Genomic DNA, 20,497 nt, shown 5'->3' on the forward strand with positions numbered 1-20,497 from the left:
AGAAAAAATTACAGAAAATGTTCATATTTACAGTAACATAAAACCCCAAAAAATTACAAACCAACATTATATCCACGGATCAAGAATATGATTAACCGAGTGTATACTGGATAACTTTTAAATTGCTATTATTTTATAAAATAGACTTTGATTAAGATTTATCAATAAATATGATTACAAAAAAAAAACACAAATATCAAAATTAAATTTCTAAAAAAAATTAAAACAAAATATACCCGCCTTTTAGAATCTAGTTGGTCATTAAGACCAAGCATGTCGGGAATTGTGGAGGTACTGGTAGTGCATTTTGATGATTTTCGTCTCCACGATCCTTATCCACGTCTCAAAAACATTATGTACAATATTATTATTTGTTGGGCTTGATTATAGTTTTGAATTTCATGTTTATAATGAGATTTACGTTGTTGTTAGGTTAGCTTCGTGGAAATCTTTGATTTAAGATAGCCTCTTGGCTAGTTTGTAAAGCATTGATATTATAACGCTCCGACTATCTACGGCTAATGGACCACCCACGCCCATTCTCTCGGTCCGTGGGTTCCATCCTGTTCCAACGATCAGTCCATTAATTTTTCTAAAGGTTCGAAATCATTTTTCTAAAGGCTCGAAATCATTATTTTATCTTATAGTCATTATATTTGTCATAATTTAAATTTATACAAGTTTTGTAAATAACAAACCACATATATAAAAATATTACAACAGTATTAACTAATAAAATGTTATATTAAAATACAAATCTTAAATAGAAATAACATAATTATTATTAAACTTCAAGAAAAATACCATATTATTCCATAAAACTATTTTGGTAATGCATATATGATCAACTAGTGTATTTCAAAATAAAAATGACTCTCATTATTTTTAATTTTTAGATCACAAACTAAAAATTGTTAAAATCAGGTGATCTTAAACTTATAAATACATTAGATCTGAACAAGAAAATAAGAAAATAAAATAAATATTGCTAAAAGACTTAACTTCTATTAATGATATTAAAACTCAGTGAATACATTTGATCTGATAGAAAAGAATCATACAAAATAGACATCAAAACAATAACCATCTTCGGTTACATAAAATTTGTTTGGAAATTTTTTGAAGATTTTGGAGGTTCTGGACAAATTTACATGACTACTAGTGTTGTAATATTTAAATTTGGGTAATAATTATGTGTTCATGTAATTTTTAAAAGATTTTTTGTTGTTAAAATATTTTAAATAGTTTCTTTTGAAGTTTCTTTTTGGAAAGCAAAAATTTTGGAGATTTTGGAGGTTCTGGATCAAATTTACATGACTACTAGTGTTGTAATTTTTAAATTTGGGTAATAGTTATGTGTTCATGTAATTTTTGAAAAGATGTTTTGTCGTTAAAATATTTTAAATAGTTTCTTTTGAAGTTTCTTTTTAGAGAGAAAAAAATTGATATTTGAAGTTATAAACTATCTTTTGAAGATGATCTAAGTGGGGTTGGTGCAGGTTGAGTTTATTTTAAAGAGAACCGGTGTCAGACAAGTTTGAATTGTGGGTACACGCTAATCTATATTTTTATAAAATATTTTTTTATTAAAAATATATATTTTTGTAAAATATATAAATATTATATTCTTGGTTATAAATATATTATTTATATTAATTTCTAAAATATATATTTCTATATATAATATTTATTTTTATTATAAATAATAAAGCTCGCGGTATCGGAGGTTACCCAAAAAATTTGACGGGACGAGTAAAGATATAAAAAATTTCTTCACACGTTATGCATGTCAGATTTTTGAAGAAAAAAGGGAAATTGCCACAAATACCACATTTATAGTACCACTTTTCATGTTTACACTAACAACTTTTAACCTCACTTTTAATGAAGGGTAAAATATAATTATACTCTTAGGGTTAACTAATCTAGACTTAGGGTTTAGAGTTGAGGGGTGGGGTAGGGTTTTTGAAATGTGAAATTTATGATTCTAATAAATATATATACTTAAAAAATATATAAAAAATTTTAAAAAATAGTTTCAAACATAATTTTCGTTTTTCAAAAAGAAATTTGAAAAAAAAATAAAAAAAATAAAAAAAATTTTGAAAAAAGAAGTTCAAAAAAAAAAATTATAAAAAAGTTCAAATTTGAAAAAGTATAATTCGAAAATATAAAAAAAAATTATTTTATTTTATTTTTTTTTATTTTATTTTATTTTATTTTTATTTTTATTTTTTTTATTTTTTTATTTTTTTATTTTTTTATTTTTTATTTTTTTATTTTTTATTTTTTATTTTTTATTTTTTATTTTTTTATTTTTATTTTTTATTTTATTTAAATAATGATTTATTATATATATAAATAACAAGAGCATAAAAGTCTTTTGCCACTTAATAAAGAAGGTATTTTTGAAAATATCTCATTAGTGGTGGTAAAAATGAAAAGTGGTACCATGAAAGTGATAAACATGTAACTCTGTATACAGCTTCAACTGACGCATAACTCATCAAAGGAAATACATAAACTTTTTATGTTACTTTTACACGAGTCACATTCATAAACTTTTTTTTCTTTTTTTTTATTTTCTATAACTCATATTATGTCGGTTAATTAGATTCATAAATAGACCATCATTTGTGGAAATCTACTTGGTATAGTAGTTTAACTAAAGGTTTAGTAATACACTAGGTTAAGATCCGCGCCTTTCACGAAATGAACATTATATATATAAATTATTTTATATATTATATATTTATAACATATCATGGAATAATAAATATATATTGAATAATTAAAAAATCATTATCTACTACTTATATAATTAAATTGGTGCGAACATATAAATAAATTTTATAAATCGAAAAAAAAAAATTTCTATTTGATATGAAATATAATTAAATTTAAATGATAGTAACATATATATGGTATATTTTAATATTAATATTTATTAGATGATGCTTTTTGCTCATATCTTTTTTTTTATCATTTGTATCTATTATAGCAAAAAGTCTAAATTAGTGATAACAAAATTTTCACTTTGGGATTAATGGTTTAAGTAATTTATAATATTTAAAAAAATAAGTTGTCAATATTTTTTCAAATTTTTTATCAAAAAAATGTTCAAAGTAAATTTCAAAATTAAGATATTTATATATTTTCATATGGCATTTTTAATTTAAAATGATACATATATTTATATATCTTTTATTTTTGATACTTATTAAATGAGACTTTCAACTTATATTATTTTTTAATTATTTGTATCATGTCATAACAAAAGTTTTAAATCATAGATCACAAAATTTGAATGTGAAACTTTTAACAGTTTTAGTAATTTATACTCTTTTTAAAAATTCGAAAGATAATATATAAATAATTTTTTTAATTTTTATTATATGGTTACTATGATTGTTTAATTTATTTTAATAGCTTAAAATTTAAAAAATATAATTATAATACACACTTATTTTTATCAAATCTTTATTATTCAAAATCATCAATTGTCATATATACTTTAGCCACATTAGACAATTCCGTAATCTTATTTAAGGAAATAATGAAGCACATTAATAATGTATTTATTGTTGTTTAATAAAAAGCTTATTATATATTTAGATGGACCAACCTATTTCTCTAAAGATTTTAAGAATCATTTTAGTGATGACACGTGGATACAAAAAATGTTGCAATGCTTCTCAAATAATATATAGAGGATTTACACCAGACAGTTTGGGATAGTGCAGTCAGGCAACGTGAATCCTCGAAAGAAAATTTTAAAAGGGACTATCATTTGTTTTGCTATGTATGTAGTCAACGGTCATTAAATTAAAATGGAATATTTAATTAAAAACATAATATACCATTAGGTGGAGATATGCACCTTATGCAGAGTAAAAAAAAATATAAATATACTTTAATATATTTTTATTTTTATTTTTATTCATAACTCCTTGGTTAAAATATAATTATATAATAATATTATGATATTATAATTTTCTTACTCCTATTTTAATATTTAAATAAAACATAAAACATTATTTTTAAAAGTTAGGCTAATTAAGGAATATATATTTATGTTTTAATAAATCTGATTTCTACTCATATACTCTAAAATTTGTTATAAAAGATAAATATAGTTATGTTTTTTTGTATAAAACTGAATCAAACAAAATTAGATATGGTTCCAATATGGTAGTTAATTTTCATAAACAAAATACCGAAAAGCCGAAATACTGAAAAACCATAAAAATAAACCAAAATGTACCGGAGTCTGGATTGAACAGGCCTACGTTTAGGTATCACCTTTATTATGCTACAAATATTCTATAATCATTTCACAGATTTTTTATCCTAAATTCACTCTACCCTTTGAAAAATGGCAAGCACTAAATTATTATTAGCAAATATGGATAAAACTATATACAAAATCAAAGTTTGACCAATAATTAAGGTCTTGTAATTTGTGGAAATCTTAGCGAAAGTAATGTATCATTTCCATTTATACTAATAATTGTAATTTATTAGAAATTAGGTTAACTGACAAAGATTTCAATTGTCCTTGCAAATAACATTTGTAATATACACTCTTAGAATTGAATATTGATTACTGTCAACTAAAAATTCTTTCCACCTGACTATTTTTGACCGGTTAGGTAAATAAGATGAACTGTAGATATTTTAAAATTATTTTTTCAAACCATCTCATTAGCACATGTTAACAATGTTGAAATCATATGAGTTATTAGAATGTTCATATGTGTACTCTAAGAACATATAAGGTAAAAAACTTAAATTTATATGGACACAATAAAGATAAAATGCTAAATGAATAATTGTGTTTTGCGGTTTTGCAGATATCTCAACATTCATTGCAAACATTATGGAAATGTGCATTGTGAGGATGTATAGAGTGTAAAGGATGATTTGTATTGATCATACAATGTACATATTTATACAGAGAGCGTATGTGTAAGAATGGAAACAGAATCAAGAGTAATCACAATGAATTGATACACACGTGATATGCAAGTAATGCATAATAGACTCCTTTCCTTAATATCCCCCCTCAAGATGGAGGTGCTTGTGCAACACCAATCTTGTCGGACTGTGTCTTGAACGGTGATCGTGATAGTGGCTTGGTAAGGGCATCAGCTAGTTGATCTTTAGTGGAAACATGGACAACCCGAAGTGAGCCAGAAGTAATCTGATTCCTGATGAAGTGATAATCCAATGCCAAATGCTTCATTCTTGAATGAAAGATAGGATTGGCGCATAAATAAGTAGCTCCCACATTGTCACAATAGATCACTGGTGGGGCTGGAATCTTGATGCCAAGTTCAACAAGGAGCGAACAAATCCATATTATCTCAGGGGAAGTGTTAGCAACAGAGCGGTACTCTGCTTCGGTAGAGGAGCGTGCAACTCCCTTCTGCTTCTTCGAGGACCAAGAAATTGGATGTTTGCCAAGATAGATGATATAGGCATTCGTTGAAACAAAATCATCAGAATCACCAGCCCAATCTGCATCTGAGAAAGCATGTAGAGAGGAGGGATTGTTGCGACTGAAAAACAGACCATGAGATGCGGTGCCTGCAAGGTAACGTAGCACACGCTTAGCGGCTTGCCAGTGCTCGGAAGTCGGCTGATGCATATACTGAGAGAGTCGGTTAACTGCATATGAGATGTCAGGTCGTGTGAAAGCAAGATATTGAAGACTACCAACTGTTGACCGATATTCTGATGGATCGGCTAGACGAGTTCCTGATTGAGCGGTGAGCTTAGGCGTGGTAGCCATGGGTGTCGTCACAGGCTTTGCATCCGACATTTTACACTTGTGTAGAAGATCCAAGATATAACGTCGTTGTGTGAGATGCATTCCCGATGAGGTTCTGCAAGCCTCAATGCCAAGAAAATAATTCAAATCTTCTGGATCCTTGAATGAGAACCGAGTTGCAAGTAACTGCAATGTCTGATCCAAAAGAGCCTGATCATTCCCAGTGACAATAATGTCATCAACATACACCAAAATATAAATAAGACTATTCTGACGTCGGAGAATAAATAAGGACGTATCAGCAAGAGAGTTGGTAAAACCAGACTTGAGAAGATGATTGCTGAGTTCTTGGTACCAGGCGCGAGGCGCTTGCTTCAGACCATACAACGCTTTGTGTAAGCGACAGACATGATGAGAATGATCTGCATCGACAAAGCCAGGAGGTTGTGTGGTGTACACTTCTTCAGTAAGAGTTCCTTGTAGAAAAGCGTTGTTCACATCTAGTTGTTTGATTGGCCAAGATAGGCTGACAGCAATGTTAAGCACAAGGCGTATGGTGGTTGACTTGATCACAGGACTGAAGGTTTCAGTATAGTCAACACCAGGAACCTGCGTGTAACCACGAGCAACCAGTCGCGCCTTATACCTGCGCACAGACCCATCAGGATTATATTTTATAGTAAAAATCCAACGACAGCTCACAGTGTTCTGATTCAACGTGGGTGGAACCAATGAATAAGTCCCATTCTGTATAACAGAGTTGAACTCGTCAGTTACTGCCTTTCGCCAACGTGGATCAGCTAGAGCCTGAGCAATTGTCGTTGGAATGAAGTGAGTCTGTCGCTGAAGTTGAGCATTGTTAGCGTATTTGATGTTGGGTTTTGATATCCCCTTTTTAGCACGAGTGGTCATCGCATGTTGATTGGGCGCAGCTTCAGGAACAATTTGTGCCGGTGGCGGTTGAGAGGTTTGAGAAGAGCTGTTCGTAGTAGTGTTGTCGTTGTTGACTGATGCACTGCGAGAGCTCGGAGAAGTGGCAGACGGTGAGAGCTGTTGTTGATGAGTTGAAGTAGCCACCGGGGTTCCTGTCCTTGGAGACAATGGTTGTACCGTCTCCTGTGAGACCGTAGGCAACATAGTAGTAGGAGAAGAAATTACCTCATCATTTGTAGGCGAAAGACCAGTGCTCAGGGGTGCCGATTGTGTTGAAGATGATGGCGATGTGAGAGGAGAGTTGACTACTGTGACTGGTGTAGTCCAGGTAGTTGATGATGCTGCAGCAGTAGGTATTGGAGCAGACAAAGATGGGAATAGAAAGGTATGTTCATCAAAACGCACATGACGTGAAACAAAGAGACGATTTGTGGAGGGATCAAAGCAGAGATAGGCACTTTGGGTTAATGAGTAACCAAGAAACACACAAGGTGTGGAGCGAGTTTGGAGTTTGTGAGTCCGATATGGACGAAGCCATGGGAAACATTGGCAGCCAAATATTTTAAGCTTAGTGTAGTTGGGTTGGTTTCTGAAAAGAAGAAAGTATGGCGAGTTAAGGGATAGAACAGGTGTGGGCATTCTGTTTATGAGATAAACTGCAGTAGAGAAAGCATAAGACCAGAAGGTGTTTGGGATTTTAGCATGATGAAGAAGAGAGAGACCTGTTTCAACAATATGTCTGTGTTTTCTTTCAGACAGACCATTGTGTTCAGGAGTATGAGGAGGAGAGGTAAGGTGAGTGATTCCAGAAGCTGAGAGGAAGTCTCTTAAGGCAATGAATTCACCACCATTGTCTGAAAACAGAGTTCCTAGTTTTGTTTGGAACTTATTCTCAGTAAGAGCTTTGAAACGAATAAAAGTTTCTTTGACATGAGATTTGAGTTGAAGAGGATAAAACCATGTATAACGGGTAAAGTGATCAACAAGAATAAGGCAGTGTTTGTATTTGTCGACTGAGACAACAGGTGAGGTCCATAAGTCTGTAAACACATATTCAAGTGGTCGTGTGGAAGTGATTGAAGTGTGAGAAAAAGAAAGCTTATGACTTTTATTAGAAAGGCAATCAACACAAGAGTATGAATTTGAAACAGAATCTGAAAGCGGTAATGAAAAAGAAGATAAGATAGTTTTAAGGATAGAGGGAGAAGGATGGCCAAGTCTTGAATGCCAATCAGAGAAAGTGCTTTTGACTGTGGGTGTGGCGAAATAGGAGGCTGGTGCAGCATTCACGATCGGCCATTCATACAACTCCTTATTGGTATGACCTTGGAGTAACCGGACCCCCGAGCTCAGATCTTTCACCTGAAAATAAGAGGGAAAGAATTCTACTGAGACTTTGTTGTTGTTGCACAAACGATACACAGATACAAGGTTCTTATGTATAGTAGGAACATGAAGAACATTAGAAAGAGTAAGAGGGCGTGAGTAGGAGGACAGAGATGTTGAACCCGTATGTGAAATAGGAAGCCCACTGCCATCACCGATGAGAACTTCTTCACCGCCAGTGTACGGTTGATGAAGGGCAAGGTTGTTCAAGTCAGAGGTGATGTGGTGAGTTGCTCCGGAGTCCATGACCCACGGATGAGAGCCAGATGCAAGAGTGAGGTTTGCACGTGGGTTCCATGCTGCTGGAGGAAACGTAGGAGTAGGCAAGAGACCTTGCTGATTGTTTTGTTGAAACTTCTGCAGCTGATTGCATTGTTTCGCTGAGTGTCCTTGGATCCCACAGATTTGGCATCTCCCTTGATAGCCCTTTGAAAATTGTTGCTGATTGTTATTGTTGTTGTTGTAGTTCGGCTGCGGTGCAGAGGAGCGCTTGTGGTGTTTTTGTTGGTAGCGTGAGGCACTGGTGTAGTTCGCAGAGATGGGAAGCGAGACTGCAGGTGCAGCTGTCACAAGCTTAGCTTCATGATTTATGAGCTTCTCATGAAGTTCAGTGAGAGAGGGAGGTGAATCACGGCCTTCAGTTTGCTCAATAACTGATTTGTAATCCTCTGGTAGCCCCTGAAGCACGTAATCAAGCTTGTCTTCATGATCAAGAATCTTTCCAAGCAGCGCCAATTGATCAAATCTGGATGTGAGACCTTGCACATATTCATCAATGGTCTTGGTGTCTTTGGTCCAGTTCTTTAACTGCTGTAGCAGTTGCTTGATATGACCTCGGGTGGGCTTGGCATATGTAGAGGCTAGCGTGAGCCAGACATTCGCAGCTGTGGCCGCAAGAGAGACAAGCGGCTGGATTGTGGGAGAAAGAGCTCCAAGGAGAGCACTGAAGATGAGCTTGTCCTGTCTTTTCCAAAGGGTGAATGCAGGATTTGGTGAGGTGACGTCATCAACGGTGATCGTCGGTTCTGGTTGTGGTGTAGACTCATCAAGATGCGAGGCTAACTCATATCCATCCAGAAGCGCATGAACTTGACGGCTCCAGACAAGGTAGTTGGTCGCCGTGAGTTTGACAATGTTTCTCATGTTGATGTTGAGAAGAGCGGAGGAGTTAAGCGGAATCACGTCGATAGCAGAGGTAACAGCAGGATTAGCCGAGCTATTGTTTGATGTGGACATGTTAAGGGAGGAGAAGATCGAGAGATGTATGAAGAAGAAAAGAAAATAAGGGTTGACGGCTAGGTTAAATTAAACCTGCTCTGATACCATATAGAGTGTAAAGGATGATTTGTATTGATCATACAATGTACATATTTATACAGAGAGCGTATGTGTAAGAATGGAAACAGAATCAAGAGTAATCACAATGAATTGATACACACGTGATATGCAAGTAATGCATAATAGACTCCTTTCCTTAATAGGATGTACGTATGGACCCTTAGAATTTTAAAATGATAAACTCATATGAACATCAACGATGGCCTGTGTTTTGTAGATAAGTTTGCAAACATTGAAGAATCTCGAGCCTCATACAAATTGATATGAAAAACGTTTGTTAATCGTACATGTCATATTTTTAAATCTCGGGCATATGAGTATTAAACAAAAATGAATGATGCTCATAGTTATATCATCTTATATTAAAATGAATGATTTGTATAGTTACTGTTAATAATTGGTATGTCCAATGACATTTCTTGTAATTAGTCTAGTAATTAATGGTTTGTTAGTAAAGTGATGTGAGAGAGCCTATACATGGTTGTGACACCTAAATAAAATTGCATGTTTGTAAATAACTTACAAATTAAAAATTAGTTTCTAAAATTATTTCTCTATTAATATATAGAGGATTTCTAAAATAGTATAGATTGGTGCCATTATCTAATCTCCAAGCTGTGGCTGACATGACATATAAGCAAGATCCATCAATGCAACTTGCGCTTGAAAATTTTGGAGTTATATAGCCGGAAGGTATGTGAAACAATTGTTATCTGTTTAATTATACATTATCAATGTTATATTCTTCATTATATAGAAATACATACATATTGTTTTATCACATAACACACATATATTGTTATAGAGCTAACGCTTCAAATAACAAAAATACCCTACTCATCCAAATCACCCAGATTACCCAAAAAGTTTCCCAAGTATGTATGATTCTACAATAGTTCCTCCGTAGTTTAGTTAATCAATCAATGTTGATTGATATGATTGTTGGAGCAGATGTAACGGTGACGTTTTAACAATTTGTTATTTGGCGGTAAAGTTTTATTTTTATTAAAAACACTTTGCTTAATAAAACACAAAGAAGACCATTTTAGAAAGAAATTATTCTACAGTTCTATAGTACGCATGCATAAAATCTAAATGAAACTACTGCAAGAATAGACCAACTTCGTCCACAGACCACATAAATAACTTAGAGGAGACATGCATAAGAAGACATGCAACATTAAGCATTCATGGACCACGCTACCCAATATTATAAGTTAGAGGTTAACAACACTGTTGTTTACTTTTTGTCAGTATATATATCTATTATCTAGTCTCCTGACGACCCAAAAACCCCTAAAAGAAAAAATATCAACCACATTTTTCCGTATATTATATAAGGAACTATTGAATAGCTTTCTGTTGATAACATTGTGATTTACCACAAAACTACACATGCAAAGAATCACTATATGTAATTGATATCTGTATGTCGATCGTCTTTTCAAGATTTATTTTGTTCTTCACCATCACCACAAGCTTCCTCACAGCTGTAAAAACATGGGCGGCTTCACCAGCTCTTCTTCATCCAGATGAATGTATGAGAAAAATCAGCATTTTATAAACGTCTTCGTAAATTCAGTGTCATAATCCGTATATTTTAATAAATAATCATTATATTATCTTTTGAGTATTATACAGTAAAAGCGCTTGAAGAGATAGCTTCTACCCTTGGAATCACAAAATTGAACCTAGGCTATGGAGACCCTTGCGAATTAAAAAATTTAAAAATTGATGTTGCTCAAGATCCAGGGAGTGAGAACAGCATTGCTTGTGATTGTAGTGTCAACAATACATGCCATATTACACGTTTGTGAGTTCTGTTCTTCTACAGTACGAGTCTTATTTTATTATTTCGGTCCATAAAACAATGATTCGTGTGAATATCAGAACGCTTAAGACCCTCAGTCTTCCCGGGAAACTTCCACCAGAATTGGTAAAACTTCCGTATTTCCAAGAAATGTGAGTTTTTCCATAAATCATTTATATAACCAAATCAAGTACTATTAGTTTGAGAGGTTTCAATTTTCAGGACCTCCTCGTTGGTGTTTTCTCCGAAGAGTGAGGTTCAAGCTATGAGAAAAGTTTATAGTGACTTCTTGCTTTTATTTGCAGTGACTTGTGCCGGAACTGCCTTTCGGGGTCTATCCCAATGGAGTGGGCTTCAATGCCATACCTCACTTTAATGTTAGCTCTCTCTTATGTCCTCTATATCTCAATGCGTCATATTCATGATTTGCAACTAATTTTGACTTTTCTCTCAGCTCGGTCTGCGCAAATAATCTATCTGGGCCTTTACCAACTGGTTTACAAAACTTCAAGAATCTAAAAGTCCTGTGCGTCTGTAATTTTTTCCATCCATGTAGGTATCTATCTTTTAATCACTAATCTGATACTAGAGTAATCTGACTAAAATTTCAGAGGGGTTGAAGCGAACCAGTTCTCTGGCCCGATTCCTGATGAGATTGGTAACTTGACCACCCTAAAAAGATTGTAAGATCTTTTTTTTTGCAATTTAACCATTTTCCAAAATTACAAAAATATTTAGTTTTATGGGAAGAGGGAACTGTAATTTTTTTTTTTTTTTTTTGAAACTGGATACTGCAGGAACCTTGCGTCGAATCAATTTACAGGCAGTCTGCCTACTACTCTAGCTAAACTGGTGAACCTTCAGGATTTGTAAGTTTTCTTTTGTTATAGAAAATTGCCTTTGAAGTGGAAATGTGTTGGAAATGAAAACTTAGTAGTGATGGAAAAGATGTGTAAGTGTTTGGACGAAGAAAAAAGACAAGAAATTAAATATCAATAAGATAGTTTTTTTATTTTTAAAATTTTTGTAGCAATTTGATTACAAATAAAATTGAAGAAAGATATTTATAAGCTCTGTTAATATTTTATAAGCTCTGTTAATATTTTATTCTAAAATATCAATAAGATAGTATATAAATTATTTTATTCGGGTTATTTAAACAACTCTATACAAATACTTTGCTTTTTTTTATTAAAGAGGTGGATGATTTTTTAGACAAATTGTCAATACATTGCTATTGGATTATTAGTCCAAATACGTTTGATCCAAAATCAAATTTACTTTTCAACAAAATGTTAATTGAAAACTATTAAATTCGTGAAGGTCGTGAGTCGTGACGAAAGGGTCATATTTTACTGTAAGCTTTAGAAATAAATTATTTTATGGGCACACCTATATTCAACTGAAAGCTGTTTGAGTTCAAAGCTTTCTTGTTGAATATTTTCTCGACTCTTTATATGCTTTGTTTCTTCTAGGATGCATGTTTGGTTGATTTTACACTCAGGATGAAAAACGCCCAAGAAAACCTAGAGAGCATTCCTAGGAGATAACTTTTACGAGGCTTTGAGGGCATGATTAACCTCAATCTCTTAGTCGGGGTTATTAATTCATGATTTGACATTTTTTTATTTTTATTTTTATTTTTTACATTTTTTGGTTAAGAAACGGCTCTTATATCTTTTATTTAAGAGAGAGTTCTTAATTTTTTTCACTTAAAATCCAATAAAATTAAGAGACTGGAGTTAATTATGGTCTAAATGAGTTTTGTCTTCATTATGCAGTCGGATAAGTGACAATAAATTTAGTGGCATCATCCCAAGCTTCATTGGCGACTGGCCTTGGCTTAAAAAAATGTAAGATTGTCTTTCACCAATAATTGCAATTGCACAATTTGCACTTCAAGGTTGTGTTTCTGCACCGGCTAACCTTTGTCAGTTACGAACAACAGACATCTATATGCGAGCGGACTGAAAGGACCTATTCCTGATGCACTGACACGCTTAGAAAATCTTACTGATATGTAATTAACTACCTTCAATGGATTAGTAAAACGACCATTGAAATGAGACTGGTGTTTTATAAGTGATGAATTCATCATATGCAGGAGAATTAGTGATATGACTGGGATAAGCTCCTTTCCATATATATCAAGCAAATCTATGGAAACCCTGTAATTTATCTTTCCACTTTTCATCTTGATATTTGCTTTTTTAATTTTTATTATAACTCTAAAACTTAAGTATCTGTCCCTGTTCAGGATTTTGAGGAATTTGAGTTTGTCTGGTCAAATCCCTTCTTACATCTGGTCTATGCCAGTCCTAAAGACTCTGTAAGTTCTTTTTTTTTGTGATGTGCTAAGAACTTGCAAGTTTTTAACTTATCAAAAGTAGCTAGCTTATATGGTATTTTTTTGTGAGAGAGATATAAAATAGGTAAAATTTGGGAATCTTTTTTTTTCAATCTTATTGTTACAAATATATAATAACTAGGTGTTGTGTCCGCACATGCGGGCATAATTTCTTTATAGAAACTTATTAATATTTTACTATTAGTTAAGATAAAAAATGTAAATAAAATTTTTAATTTATAATATTTTATGAATATTTCAATTTCTTAATTTTGAAATTTCATTGATTTAAAAACATTATTTTAGAATAACACTATTATTGTTTTTTATTTTAAAATATGATGTTATCTTTAATCAATTTTTATTATATTAATTTATAAACAATTATCTAATCAAATAAACAAATATATAATTGTTAATATAAAGTGATGTTATTAAACCAAATTCTTAAAATTACCAAAACCTACAAAATCTCAAAATAAATCAAAGCACAAGAATGTTAAACATAACCCAACTTTACATATTATATTAATCAAAGTAAATAAAACTGTTGATATGTGTACAATAATAACTGAATAAACCCTCGAACATACCATCAACAAAACAATATGTAATGTAATTAATTTTAATTTTTTTTATAAATATAAGTTATTGTTGTAAATAAAAATTAATATTTTGAATATATTCTCGTTTGGAAGCAGATATTTTGAAAATGTTTTTTTTTTAAATAATTTCATTCCCAATAAAAAAATATTTATAAAATAAAAACAAATGAATATTAAATTTTTCAACTTAAATATCAAATACATGTTCTTGCAACCAAATAATAATAATTAAAATAAAATACCACGAAAAATCACATTAACAAACAAATATAAATCAAATTTATTCTTATTGCTTATATACCTTTTTTACTATTTTAATACTAAAGTAAATTTAATAATTTTTAAAAATATGCCATGATAATATATTGCGTTTACAAACAAATACAAACATTTTTATCTTGTATAAAATAATTTTTAATATTTTAGTATAATGATAAATCTAACTATTATATGTGTATATACTACTAACTATAAAAATTAACAAATAAGAAAGAAAGATATAGATAAACACAAAATAAATATATGGAATTATCCTTTTTCCAAAAATGTTTTCCATTTATTTTTTTAGATAATTTTATAATATTAATTTATAATCAGTTAAATAATAAATTATAAAATTATTCATTGAAGATATAAAAAAATATTTAGTCTAAATTAAAACTAAAAATATGACTCAGCCTAATAAGCAAATTCACTTCTCAAATAATAGTATAGAAAATATGCCATGATATATTGTGTTTACAAAAAAATACAAACCATTTTTTTATGTTTTATAAGACTATATTTAATATTTTAGTATAGTGATAAATCTAATTATTATATGTGTATATATATACAACTAATTATAAAAATTAACAAATAAGAAAGAAAGATGTACAAATAAGAAAGAAAGATGTAGATAAACATAAAATAAATTGATGGAATTATGGTTTTTTTTCAAAAACGTTTTCCATTTATTTTTTGAGATAATTTTTATAATATTAATTTATAATCAGTTAAATACTAAATTATATAATTATTCATTACAAATATCAAAAAATTTATTTAGTCTACTCTAAATTAAAATTAAAAATATGAGTTAGCCTAAAATCATGGAAAACATGACAAATAAGCAAATTCACTTCATAAATAATAGTATAGATATAACTAGATTGAGAGACCCACGGAAATATTTCTAAGAAATAAAATAAGTAAAATAATAATTATAACACAGTAAATAGATAACGAATTTTTAAGTCTAACCCAAAAATAATATATGTGCTAATGGTTGATCTTCAAAACCAAACACCACTAACTTTGCTATGCAATATCTTCTTCTTTTCTAGTTTATTACATGTTTTTCCCATTTCATCTCTATATGTTAGATAGTCATTTGCTTTGTATTTTTATCATCTGTCCCTGTCTTTACCATTAGTTGAATTAGAGTGTGTTTTTTCTGGAAAAAATGCAAACAATTTCTTATCATGCCATTATTGTCGAAATCTAGTTGATTGGTTGATATGTATGTATATCCCGTCACTCCGTCAGGAAAAGCATTCTTCATGCATGTTGAAATGTAATCAATTGATTGATATTTTGACCTGGTTAATTGCAAGTTCGTCACGTCAGCGCTTTACTGCATACCAAAAATGGTCCATTAATTTAATTTTAACATGGTGTTCGCTGCAGTGATTTATCATTTAACAAGTTGAGTGGTGAAGTTCAGTCGCTAGAAAAAGCACCCCAACATACGTAAGTACTACAAACTAAGATCAAGAGTTTTAAAGAGTTGAAGAGCTTTTAATGTGATCATAACACAGAATTACCCTCGAAAAACATATTGTTTCAACATGTTCTTTTAGCTATTTGAATGAAAACATGCTTTCCGGAAACATTGGATCTGGTGCTTTCCTCAACAATGAATCTTACATGTACGTTTCAGGTCTTCACTTGTTTGTCTGACTCGAGAAATTTACGCATAAGTCAGCTAATCATCTTCTTGGTTTTGTATGTTTGGTGAATCTTCAAAGTGATCTCTCTTACAACAATTTCTCATACCCATCAGGCTGCCCGGATAAAAGGTATGAACATCAAATCGTGGTAGATGAGATACATCTTCTCTCCATTTGTTTATAACTACTTTTGTTGAAGCTTATGTTCTCATCATTTTTTTTGAATCAGTAACATTAATACATACCGGAGCTCATATTTGCAGAAAAATTTGTGAGTACACTTATCTACTTTATCGTCCAACAATCGAACAACAAGAATGAAGTAAACTTAATAATCAATTGCTTTCACAAACATAAATAAAAATATTTTGAATCTCAATATTATTCTCATAATCTAATCTTCTTGTCTGATAGGACTGGACTTCTACCATGTGCTGGTCCAATAAAATGCAGCTGTAATAAGTGCATATTGAGCCGCTAAACTTATTTCTAAGATGCATTAGATAACATAATATTTTTCTGTCTGTTTTTATCGATTGTAGATCAACGGTCTCTACATATAAATTGTGGTGGAGACAACGTAGTTATTACAAATTCTTCTCATAAAATAACTTATCAAGCTGATAATAGTGAAACCAAAGCCGCAACAAATCAGCACCATGAAAACTGGGGAGTTAGTAGCACGGGATACTTGGCTAAGGATAAATACTTCATTACACCTACTTTTACACTATCCGAAGATTTTCCTTCTTTCTATAAATCCGCACGCCAATCTGCTCAGTCTCTAGTTTATTATGCGTTTTGCATGGAAAACGGAGCCTACAATGTGAAACTCCATTTTATGGAGATTCAGTTTTCCGACGAAGAACCGTACAGTCTTCTTGGCAGACGCATATTTGATATATATGTCCAGGTAAAGCCTCACTGATTAGTGAGTTGTTATTTTCTTTAATCAAATACCAAAAACTAAGTTCATTTTCTTATTTATGTTTTCTCTGTTGCCAGGGAGAATTGTTCTGGAGGGATTTTAATATCAAAGAGGAAGCTAATGGAACTCGGAAGCCTATTGTGAAAGAAGCAAACGTGAATGTGACCAATCATTTGTTAGAGATTCGGTTGTACTGGGCGGGGAAGGGGACAACCCAAATTCCAGCAAGAGGAAATTATGGTCCTATTATCTCTGCCATCTCCTTGTGTCACAGCAGTTAGTACCTACTTTGTTTTTCTATCTCAAGTCCTTAACAACTATACTCCTTATCATATTGTTTTTTTTTGTGTGTCTTTCTTCACATTATGAATTTCATTTGATTGACATTGGTTTCTGCCACCTAACGAGAATATTTATCTTTCAAAATTTCAGGTTTGGGGCCAGGATGTGAAGGTCCGAACACATAAACAAATATTACTTTGTTAAAAAAAAATTTTTGTAGCTTGCCGTTTATATGATGCGTCATGTATGATGTATATATATTTACAATTTTCATGTCTCATTTGCAGCGGTGAAAACAAAACATCACACTAGTTATCCATTAGTTTTTGGGATAACGGGTGCTTTGTTAGCAATTACACTCTTGGCTTTGGGATTATATGCTCAGAAAAGATGCAGGGGAGATAGGAACACAAGAAAACGAGGTAACATAGTTCACACTGTATGAATTGGTTTCATTTACATAACTGGTTCATTTTAGCAGTTAGTAATGATTTTTTTTGAAACTTTAAAACATAGATCTGAGAGCCCAGGGTTTGCAAACGGTTTGCTTTACTTGGAGGCAACTCCAAGCTGCTACAAACAATTTTGATGAAGCCAACAAACTCGGAGAAGGAGGTTTCGGATCGGTATTCAAAGTATGCTAAAATAGATGCCAAGTTATTCTCAAATGTATATACAAAATAAAATATGGATGTCTGGTTTTTGCCATTGATATGAGAAACTTAATGCAGGGAGAACTGTCCGATGGAACAATTATAGCAGTTAAACAGCTTTCTTCCAAGTCATGCCAAGGAAACCGCGAGTTTGTGAATGAGATAGGCATGATCTCAGGTCTGAATCATCCAAACCTTGTTAAGCTTTATGGATGCTGTGTGGAGAAGAATGAACTGTTACTTGTGTATGAGTACATGGAAAATAACTCCCTTGCTCTTGCTCTGTCTGGTACATAAAATTCTTTCAGCTTTTAGATAAGTTTTGAGCCTAAGTCAAGTGTGCATATATGTAAGCTCATGTGAACTGTTGTTGTAATATCTCTTGCTTTACATTTGTTGCCAGGAAAGAGCTCTCTAAAACTGGACTGGGCAACGAGACAAAATATTTGTGTTGGTATCGCAAGAGGGATTGATTTTCTCCACCAAGGATCGATGATCAGGATGGTTCACCGCGATATAAAGACCACAAATGTACTTCTAGACGCTGACCTAAATGCAAAGATATCTGATTTTGGATTGGCTAGGCTGCATGAAGCAGAACACACTCACATTAGCACCAGAATCGCAGGGACTATGTAAGAGAAGATTATGAACCAAAACCAACACTCTAGCCATTAATATATATATATATATATATCAATCATGGCTTCTCTTACAATGCAGTGGATATATGGCTCCGGAATATGCACTATATGGTCAATTAACCGAGAAGGCAGACGTGTTCAGCTTCGGGGTTGTTGCAATGGAAATTGTTAGTGGAAAGAGTAATATGAAACAAACGGAGAGTTCTGATCACATCTGGCTTATAAATTGGGTAACCCTGGAGCATTTCTTTCTCTTTAGCCGAATCACAATTTTTATAGTTGAGTATGTATATTTTCTGATGTGGGATAATAATATATTAATTTAGAAGGACTTCTTACCTGAAACCAATTGGGTATAAATAGATTTATATATTTCTCGTATATATTATTTAAGATCTTTTTCAACTTCTTTTGATGTGAGGCTACAAGTTTAATAAAACCCGTTTTTATATCAATTGTCAGGCGCTGACGCTGCAACAAACAGGGGACATAATGGATATCATTGATCCAGTGCTCGAAGGTGAATTCAACAGAAAAGAAGCAGAGAGGATGATCAAAGTTGCTCTTGTTTGCACAAACTCATCTCCACTGTCAAGGCCAACAATGTCAGAGGCAGTGCAAATGCTTGAGGGAGAGACTGAAATAACACAGGTTCTGTCAGATCCTGGTTTATATGGAAATGACTGGAACATCTCAAAGCTGAGGGGCACTGATACACATGGTAGCTCAAGCACGTCTGGTTTGACTGATCAAACAGCAACCACAATGAAATCCTCTGTTTCTGGTGCTGATCTTTACCCATTATACCCGGAATCCATGATCTTAAACTCCACAGTAGACTTTTCTTCCCCGTCACTCTAACATCAAAAGCTGTGTGTGCATTGCCTTGTATCTGATGAAGAGACGAAAGGCTTGTAAGTGGTCTTATACATTTACATGTATCTCTAAGAATGTTTACTAAAACCGGATTATACCTTTTTTATGAAAGTCTCTAGTGGTCGCTGAACAAAACTCTCTTTCTTCTCCCTTTGGTTGAACAATTTTCTGAAATAATTTAAATCAGTTTACCCCCATTGAATTTACTCAAATGGCATGCAAGAAAGAATAACTCGATGATCATTACAACAAACCTAAAACAAATCGGTATGACTGTGACCAAAGAACGACGAGGAATAATGCATTTTCTAACATTCGTAAAAAAAATTCACCATTCATAAGAGAAATAAAGAACAAAGTTATTCCTTGTTAAATATGAAATGTAACAACCATTCTTTTTCATTCCTGCAATTTTATTCCTATGTTATTTTCCTATTCATTCATCTTGTTTCCAGAATAGTCACCAGTATTATAAAAACATTAGGAACAAATGTCTCTTTTACAAGTATCGATAATCTTTAACTAACCTTGTTTATCTTGGAAAGAGATACCAATAGAGGAAACTATCACTGACCTCACCAGTGATCGTTACAGAGCAGACGCCGTTGTTGAACAAGAGGAATTACATTGTTCATTTCGCCAATTATCTCCAATATCAACTTCAACGTATTATGGCAATCTTGAAAAATGCAAAAATTATTCTGTCACAACAACTGAAATGGAGACCTCGAGTTAAGAAACTTGTGAGCAAACACGGGTTTATCGGTGTGCCCTAAAATCGTACTTCTTTATCCTCCATTTCCCAGGCCTTATATAAGGGCATCTTCAACCCATATCTATTTTTTTTTTATAATTCTCACAGAAATAGAGTAATTCTATTATAAAGTAAGTTTTGCTCCAATGGTTTATTCTATATAACAAAGTTACTCTATTATAGAGGAGAAATTGATTAACTCTATTATAGAGTAAACCATTGGAGCAAAACTTACTC

The 20,497-nt window shown here is 32.2% G+C and overlaps 1 protein-coding gene across 2 annotated transcripts; it reads left to right on the forward strand.

The window, feature by feature from the left end:
- Positions 1-10,710: 10,710 nt before the first annotated feature.
- Positions 10,711-19,641, forward strand: LOC106435239 (probable LRR receptor-like serine/threonine-protein kinase At1g29720). 2 transcript variants are annotated; one of them, XM_013876105.3, is made up of 25 exons: positions 10,711-10,968; positions 11,072-11,243; positions 11,321-11,392; positions 11,546-11,617; positions 11,695-11,766; positions 11,852-11,923; positions 12,038-12,109; positions 13,022-13,093; positions 13,189-13,260; positions 13,345-13,410; positions 13,498-13,569; positions 15,861-15,923; positions 16,034-16,102; positions 16,202-16,252; positions 16,353-16,394; positions 16,538-16,578; positions 16,666-17,036; positions 17,129-17,327; positions 17,484-17,504; positions 17,621-17,755; positions 17,850-17,968; positions 18,065-18,275; positions 18,390-18,621; positions 18,710-18,860; positions 19,093-19,641. In XM_013876105.3, the coding sequence occupies exons 1-25, from the start codon at positions 10,860-10,862 to the stop codon at positions 19,489-19,491; spliced, it is 3,027 nt and encodes a 1,008-aa protein (XP_013731559.1). In that variant the 5' UTR covers positions 10,711-10,859; the 3' UTR covers positions 19,492-19,641. The 2 variants fall into 2 exon arrangements, with proteins under 2 accessions (XP_013731559.1, XP_048592577.1); XM_048736620.1 differs by lacking the exon at positions 10,711-10,968 and having other exon boundaries at positions 11,321-11,366.
- Positions 19,642-20,497: the final 856 nt, after the last annotated feature.

Source organism: Brassica napus, chromosome A7 (genome assembly GCF_020379485.1).
Source record: "Brassica napus cultivar Da-Ae chromosome A7, Da-Ae, whole genome shotgun sequence".
NCBI lineage: Eukaryota > Viridiplantae > Streptophyta > Magnoliopsida > Brassicales > Brassicaceae > Brassica > Brassica napus.

Bases quoted from the DNA above. Each gene is read 5' to 3' on its own strand.
- LOC106435239 (XM_013876105.3), top strand. From the start codon at position 10,860: ATGTCGATCGTCTTTTCAAGATTTATTTTGTTCTTCACCATCACCACA. The intron at 10,969-11,071 runs GTATGAGAAAAA...AGTATTATACAG, and splicing joins TCTTCTTCATCCAGATGAAT to TAAAAGCGCTTGAAGAGATA. The intron at 12,110-13,021 runs GTAAGTTTTCTT...TTCATTATGCAG, and splicing joins CTGGTGAACCTTCAGGATTT to TCGGATAAGTGACAATAAAT.